The 13,467-nt window shown below is 44.6% G+C and overlaps 1 protein-coding gene across 4 annotated transcripts in view; it reads left to right on the forward strand.

Annotated features, from left to right (window-relative positions):
* The window catches only part of CYFIP2 (cytoplasmic FMR1 interacting protein 2), a 151,511-nt gene extending 139,684 nt beyond the window's left edge, over window positions 1-11,827 (forward strand). For all 4 annotated transcript variants that reach the window (XM_077137523.1, XM_077137525.1, XM_077137524.1 and 1 more), the window contains 4 exons: window positions 77-171; window positions 5,275-5,513; window positions 7,084-7,231; window positions 8,007-11,827. In XM_077137523.1, coding sequence (XP_076993638.1) covers window positions 77-171; window positions 5,275-5,513; window positions 7,084-7,231; window positions 8,007-8,174 — 650 coding nt within the window. In that variant the 3' untranslated portion in view covers window positions 8,175-11,827. The remainder of the gene's footprint in view (window positions 1-76; window positions 172-5,274; window positions 5,514-7,083; window positions 7,232-8,006) is intronic.
* Window positions 11,828-13,467: the final 1,640 nt, after the last annotated feature.

The raw sequence follows: 13,467 nt of genomic DNA on the forward strand, positions 1-13,467 counted from the left end.
GTTTTTCTTCCCCAGTTCCCGCCTGGCCCCCAGTGTGCTCTGAGTCTCATTTTCTTCTCTGTTGCTCGTCCCACAGAGGGGGAGCGACTTGAGGTCCGGATGAAACGCCTAGAAGCCAAATATGCCCCGCTTCACTTGGTCCCTCTGATAGAGCGGCTGGGGACCCCTCAGGTATGTACCTTCCATCATGGGCTCTAGCCTGTAGCAGCAGGGGCAGGTCTGGGATGAGATTTGTTGGCGTTCAGTCTTTAGTTCTTCTGTGCCCTGTATCATTTATCCCGCCAACAAAGAAGGAAGTGAGCTCAATTCATTTATGCAGGTGTCTGTTGCACCCCTGCTAGGTATCAGGAATTCTGCTAATCTATCTCCCAAAATTGAGACTCTATAAACCCTGTGAGCCAGTGGTTTGCTTCTGGAGATCTTTACTAAAGAAACCCTCGCAGGAACTCAAGATATTTACTAGGAAATTGTTTATTGAAGCAAAAACTAGAAACAACCTAAATGCCCATCAGGAGGGGGTTGACGAAATAAAATGTGATATAGTCACCTAATGTTGAATACTTGCCATATATGATGAAAATTAGATTTAGATGCATCAATATGGATAGTCTCAAAAACATGACTATATGAGTAAGGCAATTTGCACTACAGTTCATAGGTATGATACCATTCGTGTTTTTAAAAATACACAATAAACCATATGGGTAAAACTGTTTTCCTAAAAAATATCTGCAATGACATACACCCGCTCATAATGGTGGTAAGCTCTGAAGAGACAGGCAGAAATCAGGGAAGCAAGGAAGTTGAAGAAGTCTTCAGTATTATCTTAGTGCTCTAATATTTTTAAAGCTTAATTGTTAATAATGTACTAGAAATTAATTTTTAAAAAACTGTACTAGTTGCTGTAGATGGTGACATGAGTAAGACAGGACCCCTGCCTTCAGAGAACTCACAGACTTTGAAGGGAGGCAATAAGGAAGAGAATACATTCTCATTTAATTCTCACAACAACCCATTAAAATAGGTATTGCTCTTACTGTTTTGCAGATGGGTCAGAGAGGTTAAGTAACTTGCCCAAGATGTCACAGGGAATAAGTAGAGACAGGATTTGAATCCAGTCTGGTTGACTCCAGTACTCAAACAAACAGATCAATTTTATTTAAGCAAGTTTTACATGGGGTGGGGAGTATAGAGTGTGGGGGGTTCATGGAAAGAACTCAGAAAGAAGAGAAACCCCATGAGACAAGCCAGGGTTGTTTTGATAGCCAAAGCTGACTGCTTAAGAGGTTTAGGATTCAAATCCTTTTCTGGATTTGCATCCTGGCATCATCTCTGCTGTTACCGTGATGCCTACGAGTGAAGACAACCCATGTCCTCGACAGAGGGCAGAAGGCGGCCTCTCCTCTCACAAAAGACAAGTATCTGGAGCATGCTGCAGAGCCCAGTCCACCTGGTATGATGCTGATGAGGCTACCCCGGTTGGGTGCCCTGATGCCACCTCCTGTTGCAGCAGTGACCAGAACCAAGAGGTGTTGGGGTTTTGTGAATCACCGCAAAGAGAATTCAGACGATGTGTTGTAAGCACTTTTTTTTTTTCAGCCTTCAGGGGCTGAACAGAGAAGATCATCTAAAATCCTTTCCTTTTAGGGAGAAAATCCCCCAAGTCAGTGACATATAAATATGTCTGTTACACTCCTGGTGTCATACTACAAGAATCTGGCCTCTCATACTCAAGACTTGACATATGTTTCCATTTAGAAGACTGAATTCCTTCCCTGTTCTGGGGAGCATCATTTTCTTGGGACTGATAGAAATCTGTTTGTCAAATGCATAGTATTTATGAAACAAATGCCTGGGCATTCTTTAAAAGAAGAAATGCCAGTTTTCTATGTCTCCCAACCCTCAAAAATAGTACAAAACTTGGTGATGCTATCAGCCTGACACATTAGCAAAGTACTGACTTAGAAGCCAGCTGGAGTTCTGGGGACTCATCTAGTATCCAGGTCAGTGACTGAGAAACACTGCTACATATTTAAGGGCAGAAATGTGAGCAGTTTTGCATTGTTTGCATTTGTTTCTGGGACAAAATGAAGTGATCTGGTTTGTTGCCCAGTGCTGTCATGGAAAGAACACACTGGCAGAGTGCCAAAAGACAAGAATCCTTGTCCCAGCTCCATGATAGATTATAAATTGTCACATAGTCTAATGCAAGCTATTTCATTTCTCAGTCAGTCTTTGTTTTCCCAACTATAATATGGGATAATAGCTATTTTGCCCCCTTAATTGAGCTGCCTTTTTTGATCTTTATGATGACCAAAAAGTGAAAGAACTCAAAAACCATAAAAGATTATATAAAGGAATATTGAGACATTATTCTCCAAAATCTACTAAATGTAATCAAAATATTCCATGCAGAAATTTATTTCAGCATGATTTCACAGATGCTTTCTCTAATCCCTTAACTCAGAAAACAGTGTCAAAAAAAAGAGGGGAAGAATCCCATGAATGGAATAGAAAAGAAATGGATAAATTTTATGTTAAACACACACACAAGCCATTTAAACAACAAGCCACAAATCAGGGATATTTGCAGCAATCTAGAAAGGACCTTTTCAAAGCAAAAAAGAAAATAGGCATACTAAAAGAAAAAAGGACATGAAAGAAACTCACAACATACAAAATATAAATGCCAACACATTTAAGAAAAAGTATTAAGCCTTACTGAATTGAATGCGAATTTAAAGAATGAAATACAATTTTTCATCTCTCAAGTTGGCAGGAACTTTTTTTAATGATCAATGTAGAAACAGGCTTGACACAAATTGATATACAGGGTGGTTCAGCTTTCCTTGAGACCTGCTTGCCATTGTGTAGCAAAGCCTTGTCCTCTTTCCCCTAGTAAGTCTACTTCTAAAAATTTATCCTAATAAAATAATCAGAGATAGCCTTAAATAATTTTATACATAAGAATGGTTGTTTTAGAATTGAACATAATAGTAAAAAATTGCAAACAATTTCAAATAACCAACAAGAGTAGATGACTAAAGAAATTAAGGCATATCAATGGCCATTTTATATAGCCATTATGAAATCATGTTATTGAATTAAGGGAGTATTTTTTAATTAGTGAGATGTAATTATTTATAATTATTTAAGTTATATTAAGAGGAAAAAGCAAGTAGATAGCATGGTCTAAATTTTGTTAACAATAAATATGCATATGCACACTCACATAAACACAGATCATACATCAATATTTTAATTATGTTTATATCTGGGTATTGGTGTTTATGAGAGACTTTTATTTTCTTTCTTATGAATTTTTTTTTCCAAATTTTTACCCATTGATTATGTATTACTTTTATAGTTCAAATTAAAAACTGTGATGGGAAATGCTTTTCAGAGGAAAAAGACAAAGCTCCTAACCATTCCACACAGGCCCCTTTGGTTGGCTGAGTAGTTGGAGTCACCAGAATTTGGATCTGTCTGCAGATCTGTAAGCTCAGTGGGTAGTTTTTCTGTTTCCCCCCCGGGCTATCTGACTCTGAGGATTAAATTCAGACTAGCTAAATGAAGGGCAGATTAACTGGTAAACCAGAACTCTCTGTATTAATTTATGAAGAATATTCATGTCTCAGGAACAAATACAAGTCCTGAAGTTTTCCAGGGGCATCTCCAGAAGTGGGAAGCCTTTTCAGGGTCCAGTTTCCAGCATAGAAAGCTGCTTGGTAGAAACCGAAGCAGGCCCAGGGCTCAGGATGTTTTAAAAGGGATATGTCTAGCTAAGGATGACAGAGCAGTCCCCTCCCTCTGCTCAAGAGCTGTCTCTGCCGACAGAACCAAGGTGAGTCACCATGCACCAGGACGCCCTCCTCTTTGTGCGTGAAACTCACATTGTCAAGCTCTCCTCCAATTCCCTTTTTTTCCCTACATTCCCTTCAGTTTATAGTTGTCATAACAACTGTTCTCATGGCCTACATTCATGACCGGCTTCAGCACTTACTTCCCTCTGTGAACCTCCCCCCATGAATCCACTGAGAGGCTGCTCACTTTCTGGGGGCCCCTGAAGAGGGGGCCCCAAGGTGGAAGTCAGGCACTTCCCCGCCACCCTATAGAGTGGAACAGCCCTCTGAGGGGGTGATCGCTGAGTGGTCTGTGGGCTTCTCAGTCTCAGAAGCCACTCTTTTAATCTTTGTGCCTAAGTTTGGAGAACTTTCTTTCACCTTAGATTTTATATCAATTACTTTAGCAATTACTTTAGATTTTAATATTGATCTTACTGTGCAGATTTCGGGGCCTTTACCCCTAGATATTTTTACTCATAATGCATATGATAATATGTCTTGCTGTGCTTGCCTAGCCAACTGATGATTAGATATGCAGTAACAGGCCCCAGATGAGAAGCCAATTTAAATTAATAATGGAGATTATTTGCAGTTGAAATAGGACTTCTAATTGAAGGAAATGATTTTGTGAAATCAGTGGCAAATGTCAGAATAACATATGCTTCTTAAAGCACATTCAACTGTGCAGGAATATTTAAAGTAAAAAGTGAAAATCCCCTCTCCCATTTCCCCAAGCTCATCTGCTCCCGCAAATGATATTGTGATGCTGTTAATCCTTCCAAAATGTTTTACAGACACACACAAGCACACACACACCACAAATACAGTTTTGTCTGTCTCTGGGATTGTGTTTTGTCAATGGTTTTTAATAGGATTGTAGTCTACACATCCTATTCTGCAGCTTACTCTATTCACTTTACAATTTAGCTTGTAGACGTTGATTAAAATCCCAGCATTACCTCTCACTGGCTCCCTTTCTGAACCTCATTTTCTTTATCTTTAAAATGGGCACAATATTGATTCTTATCTCTTGGGATTGTTGTGAGATATAAATGGAGTCTGTATCCATCAAGTGCTTAAACAGGGCCTGGTATATCACACACTCAGTAGGTGTGAGCCAGTAGCAGTAATAGTTCAGTAGTAGCAGTAGTTCTAGTAGTGGTATCACCTCCAGCTTTTCCCTGCCTACCTAGTATTTCATTATGTGAATAGATCACAATTTTTTCTTAATCATTCCTCTATCGTACTTTCCACCACCTTCCCTGCTCTTGCACTAGGCTTTGTAAAGTTAGTCTTCTCCTCTGGGCAAGTTTGGTTATAGTGAAAGAATTCCAACTGCCACCAGCCCCAGGACTTGGGATTGTCCCATGGGAACGAGGAACCAGGTCTGAGATGTGGGTAGCAGGTTTACATGTGCTTCCATTCCTAGCAAATCGCCATTGCTCGGGAGGGTGACCTGCTAACCAAGGAGCGGCTGTGCTGCGGCCTGTCCATGTTTGAGGTCATCCTGACCCGCATTCGGAGCTACCTGCAGGACCCCATCTGGCGGGGCCCGCCGCCCACCAACGGCGTCATGCACGTGGATGAGTGCGTGGAGTTCCATCGGCTCTGGAGTGCCATGCAGTTTGTCTACTGCATCCCCGTGGGGACCAACGAGTTCACAGCCGAGTGAGTACCCCAGGAGAGGCAGGCTCTCCCCTTGAGAGTCATCGGGCTGCCTGAGTCGGGGGGTGCCCAACAATTCTTTACTGAGCATGTACAATGTGCTGGTCATACAACAATGCTCAGCAAAGGTCAGCGGTCCCTGGCCTCATGGAGTTTGTGGGGCAGATGAGGAGAAAAGAAATAAGCACATCGAGAACTTGGAGATTAAGGCACATATCATGAGGTTGCTCTGCAGCGAGGGCAGGAAGGGGGACACATGCCAGGGAAGAGAGATGAGTGGATTATCCATTTAATCCAGACTAGAACTGAGCCTTGAACAATAGATGGGATGCAGATCCTTAGAGAGGAAAAGGGAGCATCCCAGGAAGGGCACAAATGGGCAGAGGCAAAAATGTAGTGTGTACATGTACCAGTATGTCAGAGCACGTGAGTGTGTGCATGGGGGGTCAGAGAGCCTACAGGGCCTTGTCCCTCAGAGACTGGATACTGAGCTTGCTTAAATGAGAGGGGCAAGCCCTGGTGTAGGTTTGGGATTATCCTCACTGCCTACCTTATGCCCCACGGAGCTCTAGTGTTCGCGGAATAGAGAAAGGCTTCCCAGGCACAGGTTAGGACCTAACTTGCTGTGGTGGCCCCTGACTCATGAGGCCATCTATCTTGCAAAATTTGGGGCCTTTATGAAGGGACCCCATCCTGTCCTCACAGAAAACAGAAGCAGAGCCCGGTTCCTCTGTCCCCCGCACACCCAGACATTGGAACAGAGTCATGCACAAGGCAGGCATGGTGCCTGCCCTGTAGGCACCAGAATTCCAAAGGCAAAGCCTGGGAGGGCCAGCCCCATCCGGGGCCTGAGAAGGCTTCCCAGGGAAGCGGTGTTTGAGCTGGGTGGGAGAGGAGCAAGTAGCCCCGAGACTGCAGAGCAGCTGCTGGGCTGCCCACCATCAGCCACAGGAGTGGGGGGAGGGGAGCACTGCCCAGCCTGGGGCGGGGGAGCGCTGCTTCCAGAGGAAACTTTCTCGCCTTGGCCACCCAGATTGCCCAGCTGCTGTTGAGTTGGGATGCGCAGGCTGAGCTTTATCGGAGCAGGCGGATACACTCTCCCCACCAGCAGCAGGGCCTCCTTCCAACCCCACCCCCACCCCCCATGCCCCGCTCCTGCCTGCTCAGCCTTCTCTGGCCAGTTAGTCACCTGACCCACCCTGCATCTCCCAGATGTTCCTCTGCTTCTTCACAGATCCAAGACAGGTTCTCCTTGACCTTCCTGAAATAATCAGCCATATAAATCTTGAGAGCATTTTTTTATCCCCTTGCAGATTTCTCTCTTCTTCAAAGCTGAGTTTTCTCACAATAGGTAACAACAGGTTGACACCTTTTTCTGATTCTAAGGGCCTATAATGTAACCACAGTCACCGGCACCATTGAATCCATTCTCACAGTTTCCCTTGCACCCATTTTACAGATGAAGAGAACTGGTCCGAGACAGGCCTGTTCACTGGCTGTCCTGGCCCCAGATGCGCCCCCCCCCCCAACCTCTTCTGCCACTCACTCCAGCTGCTTCTTCTTGCCCTCCCAGGCAGTGTTTCGGAGACGGCTTGAATTGGGCTGGCTGCTCCATCATCGTGCTGCTGGGCCAGCAGCGTCGATTCGACCTGTTTGACTTCTGTTATCACCTACTAAAAGTACAGAGGCAGGACGGGAAGGATGAAATCATTAAGAATGTGGTAAGCTGGCTCGTGGCAGAGGCCTGGGAGGTGAGGCAGGGCCTGACAACCCGGCTTTCACCAGTTCGGGAGGCCAACTCCTCCCCACACACACACACACACACACACACACACACACACACACACGCACACAAGTAGATGCAAAGCCAGTAAGCAGCCGGCTGACTGCTGGCAGGAATCTGGGAGTCACCTATGGGAACACACTGGGGTGAGTCAGTCGCCTGCAGGACAGGCAGGACTCCATACCTGACACACCTGCCCTGTCCCAGACAGACTCTGCTGGTGCTGGGTGCTCTTTTGCATGCCCACTGGATGCTAGGATAAGTGCTGTCATGGGGGTAAGCAAGACAGCCGAGGGAGCACAGAGAAGAGCCTTCTGGATCTGGCTGAGGAGGTAGGGATGGGGTCAGAGGAGGTTCCCACAGGAGGTTGTGTTTGTGCCAGCTCCAGAAAGACCAGCAACAAAGAGTCAGGCAGAAAATGGGGTGATGGGGGTGGGGAGGACGTTCCAGAGGGAATGGCAAGGGCACAGAGGCATGAAGATGGATGGCTGGGACAGAGAATAGGTCTAGGGGACCTGAGGGAGAGGAGGAGGAGGCAGCAGCCACCTCACCGAGGACCTTGTGGCCTGAGTCAGCACTTGATCGCCAGAACACAGGGACCCACCAAAGGCCTTGAAGTAAGAGAGTGACGTGATCACCCTGCACCCATCTTCACTCATCTTTGCCTTGCTCTGCGCTCTACCCCTAACCTGCACATCCCTGTCCTTCTCCAGCCCCTGAAGAAGATGGCAGACCGGATCAGGAAGTACCAGATCTTGAACAATGAGGTTTTCGCTATCCTGAACAAGTACATGAAGTCTGTGGAGACAGACAGCTCCACCGTGGAGCACGTGCGCTGCTTCCAGCCACCCATCCACCAGTCCCTGGCCACCACCTGCTAGGCGGAAGGGTCCGTTGACCCTCGAGCTGGAGGAGGAGGGGACTCAAGAGAGAGAAAGCCACAGCCAGCCCTCAGCAGGGTCTGCCTGGACAGTATGTGGGATGGACCTGGAACTAAATAAGACCCTCCCCAGACACATCGACCCCCACTCCCAAGGGCTGTGCCTGTGCATGCTCTCCCATGACATCTCCATGGCGGTTTTCCATAGCATCAATGAAAAAAGAAAACACATGAAACAGGGCAGTGTGTGCTTTTTCTTTTCTTTCTTTTTTTTCCCTCAGCTGCGTTAAAAGCTCCTACTTTCACTCTTTCTCCATCCCATGGCCCCACCCCAGAACTGCAGCTGCTTCCCAAGGCCACCTCCCCAGATGCTGACCTGCTACTCCAGGTCAATGTGTAATCCCTGGACTGAAGTCTTTGAGACTGAGAAGAGAGCAGGGCCATGCCCAGAGGTACCTGTCTGGCCTGATCAGCAGGCCTAGCCTCCTGGCATCTTCATCTCCTGGCTCCTGTCCCTCCAGTTCCCCAGGTGGCATCTTCTCCTGCTCTGACTGTCAGGAGTTCCACCACCAAGAGTATTCCTGGACCAGGCAGTGAGAACCATGATGAGCAAAGGAAGAGAGTCCTGATATTGGAGCTCTGGGTAGGTGGTGCTGACTCTAGATTTTATAGACTTTCAGGAATCACATCCTAACTCCCCTCTCAGGGCAGTCCTAGGGAGAATTCAAATTCATTCACATCTGTGTCCCACTGAGTGGAATTGGGGATAGGAAGATCTGGCCGCTGTGAAGAAACAGCATTATGAACTGTGGCCATGGTCCAAAACAGAAAGTTTGTAGACCTTCTCATCAGCTTGCTGGTGAGTTGTCTGCTATGTTCATTAAGCAAATATATATTGAAGATTGGGCCATATGTGATGATGGACATAAGGCACACAGTGTTAAACAAATCAAATCAGGCATAGCCCAGCACAAAGCAATAACCAGCAACCAAATTAGGGACCTTCTCTTACATGGAATCTGCACGAAAACTTGCACAGGAAAAATATATATTAAGGGATTATCTCAAAAGAAGCCAAAAATATCTTGGGAACATTCTCATTGCTCCAGGGAAAAAAAACAAAAACCATCATGTGGACAGGGAGGTAAAGAGTATAAATAAATACTAGTTAATGAGCTGTCAGTACCCAGATATACCCCAAAGAGGGAACCTGTCTCAGTGAATCAGAGCTTTCATTGTCCTAGATGTTGAAAGATCCTTGGGACATGTTATCTTTGGTTCTCAACTTAGTGTCTTCTCATTGCTCCTGCACTTAGATTTGGTGGTATGGATTCTCTCATACCAGCATAACCGCTCCTGCTTCTCATACTGTACCGCAGTTCCTCTGCAGCCTCTCCCACCAGGCATAGGGAAACTGTTTAGAAGGACTGAAGCCTTAGGCAAGTAAACATCTCATTACAGAGCATATCATTTTCAAGGGGAGTCTGCGCTCCTGAGCTTTTAAAAACATATCAAGTGCGACATTTTGTATTTCTCTTCCAGCCTAGGAAGGAAAAAAGAAAATTTTTAAAAACAGAAATCAATATCCCCTTGCCCAGGACAAATAAATGGAAATGGTTGCCCATAATCAGATGGGCTGTTTCTAACCTCATGTTAAAAGAAAGTACCCATAGAAAGAGATTTCTGTAATATACTTGAGTCCTCCAAGAGGAAAAAGGTGGACTCTCCATGTGTGGTCCAAAGGGCACCTACATAGAACTTCCTGATGTAATCGAGAAATTAGGATTTAAGGGATGGTTTTGATTACTGAATTAGTATATAGATACTCCTTTTTGCTTTCAGGTATATTGGAGTAGACAGAGGAAAATACCTGAGATATCTAAATTGTAATCCAGCTGCCTTGATCTCTGGTACTGACTGAATAGCCCCTGTCTTCTGCCTCTGTGATTGTAGTAACCTGGTGACTAACCCATTTATCCAATTTTTCAACTTTCGAGTCTTGTAATCACTAAAGACAGCCGCTAATGTTGATAAAGGAAGGGCCTTGGTCAGCCCAGAACTAACCCACCCCAAGTCCAAAGTTATCTTAATAACCAAGACTGGATCTAACTTAAGTGGGTCTGCCTGACATGTGCAGTAGCTCAGACTTCGGCCTACAAGTCACCTAGATGTCATTATAATACTAAAAATCATGCCCATCATCATATTAAGGCTAACATTTTCTTAACATAAGAAACATGTGAGTAAGCATGTAATCAATCTGCACATGGTCAATAATTGATCACCTCTCATTACATCATCTCAGGCCACTGTGCTCATTATCCTAAAACCTATCTGTTTTTTTTTTTTTTTTTGGTGGGGCGGTGCATGGTCCAGGAATTGAACCCAGGTCTCCCGCATGGAAGGCGAACATTCTGCCACTGAACTGCCTGTCTTTTAATGCTATAAAAGCTTCAGAATCACTGCAGTTCAGGGAGACAGATTTTGGGGTGATAGGCCATGTGATCTGCTGCTGCATGCCTAGTAATAAACGTTTTCTCTCTGAAACCCCAGTTTCTCAGGGGTTTGAGTGCATCAGGCAAACAATTCCATTGCCTTTATCCGGTAATGCTGAGATTAGCACATCGAAGTGCAGTTTCCTGGGCCGCTTTCTGAATCTCAAGGTAAGGCCAGGGAATCTCCATTGTCCACAGGGTGCCAGAGCTCTTCCGCTGCACGTTGAGTTTGAGAAGCACGGCTCCAGAGGGGTCGTCCTGCTGACCTTATGCTTTGTCCTACTCTGGACCACGAGAAAAAGTGCTTCTAGGAGAAGAAAGATGGTGCACAGTGGAATTTAGCTGTCTTGGACCTGCCACTTACTCTGATTTCTTTTTATTCTCCATAATAACCATAGATGTGTCCCAGAGGCAAAAGAGAGAGGTTGCAGGCATAACCACTCATGGTGGACCGTGCCTTCAATAGTCCATACTGTCCTGGACTCATGTCCAGGACTGCCTGTTCCAGACCTGCCTGGCTCTCTTGTTCAGATAGGTGGCGGACTGGCTGTTAAGTTCAAAAGTCCATTCTGAATCCTTGACTGTTGCTTTTTGGAAATTTGAATCATCCATTTGATGAGATTGCTACTGCAATAATCCCCACCCCCAATCCATCCACCCCGGATTCGTGACCCCAGATTCGACCCTCTGGGCAGAGCCACGTTGTCCTTCTGGTACTTAATCCCAGGATATTAAGATCTGTGCTTTCAGGAGTGAGGGATCATTTCTTTGGCTTATCAGCAGCACTTATTTCTGAACACTGAATAGTTTTAATATTCTCTACTCCCCAGTGTTATTGCCCCCTTTTGATTTTTTGTGTGTATGTGTGTGTCTAAGAACCAGGAAAAAAAAATCTTGGGTTTTAAAAAGTTAAAAAATATTCTGTTTTAGAAACTGTCAAATGTACCATATTTGTATTAAGAGTTGTTGGGGGATTTTTGTACAATGAATTTGCATTTATTTATGGTGACTCATATTTACGCTTGTGATCAAGTGATGATGTTATACTCTTAGATCACACTTGCTATGCAGCTGAAGATGATATTTTGATTTGTATTTTTGAGGTACCTGTGTTGAATTGATAAACACTTCCATCTCCATTAAAACTGCTTCCAAACTAGTGAAACCAACATCTTTGTTTTAATACCTGGTTCTATTCCAACTCTCAATGATCTGTGGAAGGCCACGTTAAATCTAATGACTCAGAAAACAACCTGAAAAGGAATGGAAGAAGTGATCAAAGATACAGCAGGTCAGTGTGCCCTAAGCTATTGGCTTAGCTGGCCTTCTCACTAGGAAAATAACCTCTCTACAAATTCCCGTCCTAGGCAAGATATAGGGGAGATAGTTTCTGCCCTTGGGAATTTTATCACCTCACTGAATATAACCAGATGCCCCAGATCCCTGGTTTTAAGAGAAAGAATGGAAACTAATATTTAATGAGGTCGAATGAGTGCCAGACACCATGCTAAATTCTATCCATCCATTTCTTTTAGTCAATAGCCATCGCATTTTGGAATATAATCCACATTTTACAGAGAGACTATAGTGTGTTTATTTTCACACAGTTACTAAGTAACAGAGCTGGAATTTGAACCCAGTTCCAAATCCTGGACTTGTGCTGTCACGCCACAATGAACTGCTCAATCCCCAAAGTCAAACTAAATTGAGGGATTTGGTCACTGAACTTTCAAGACTTTGGGTCTCTAAGATTGAGCAGAGCCCTGGAGAGGGTCCAGAAAGGCTGGTGCCTGGAACCTCTCACACTCCCGAGAAACACACTTACTAGGAGGATATGTTTATTACCTTCAGTGCCTGGAGCCTCACATCCCCTATAACACCAGCTTTCCTAAAGGCTGTCCACCGAGAGGAGTCCTAGGGCCACTGGTGACTCATCTTCTGTGACGTTAGGCAACCATCTTAAGCTCTCAGGGCCTTGGTTTCATCATCTGTTACGTTGGACAAGATAATCCAAGGCTACTTCCAGCTGTGATGACTCTGATTCTAGGTAATTACCTACTGGTGTAATTTGACTACTACTTCACACCCTCAAAATCTTTCTCAACCATATGTCACAACCTCCAGAAATTCTTATCATTACGAGTCATATATATATTTGAGCTAGTGTAGCTGGAGAAATATTAGTCCTGAGAGATTACTCAATGAAAAGGGGATCCCATGGTCAAATAACATTTGGGAAATGCTTCATGCCCTTTCCATAATGAAGAGCTGCAAAACTGCCCTATAGAACCTAAAGAGCCTGGATTGACATCACATCTCCTTGAAGGCCTATCTTAGAAACCCTGTTCTCTGGAATATTAGTAGTCTTATCATGGAACCTGCTCTGAAAAACAATGGACTAAGGGCATTAAAATCCATGTGAAGGAGAGGAGCACTGACACACAGTCAATCCTGACACCTGGGCACAATTAGGGAGGCAAGGCAACAAAGGATTATGGATGGAAAGGGATTGATAACGGGAGAGAACTGAGTAGCTGGGGAAGAGAAAGGATGCATCAAGGGAAGGTGCTGTCTCTGGGGACCCTTCATTATTTGAAAACTGAGATGGCATTGCTTTGAGAAACACTTCTTGGACACTCATTATTGCAGGACTTTGTACGAGATTAAAAATCTATCTTGGTTAACAAACTCAGGGAGTTATTTATAGGAGAGAGAAAATATGGACACGTGAACTAGAGTGTGGAGAATATGTTGAATTGAATAATCACGGTTTTATTGAGCTTTCTCCATGCCAGACAT

This window comes from Tamandua tetradactyla, chromosome 20 (genome assembly GCF_023851605.1).
Source record: "Tamandua tetradactyla isolate mTamTet1 chromosome 20, mTamTet1.pri, whole genome shotgun sequence".
In the NCBI taxonomy this organism is placed as follows: Eukaryota; Metazoa; Chordata; class Mammalia; order Pilosa; family Myrmecophagidae; genus Tamandua; species Tamandua tetradactyla.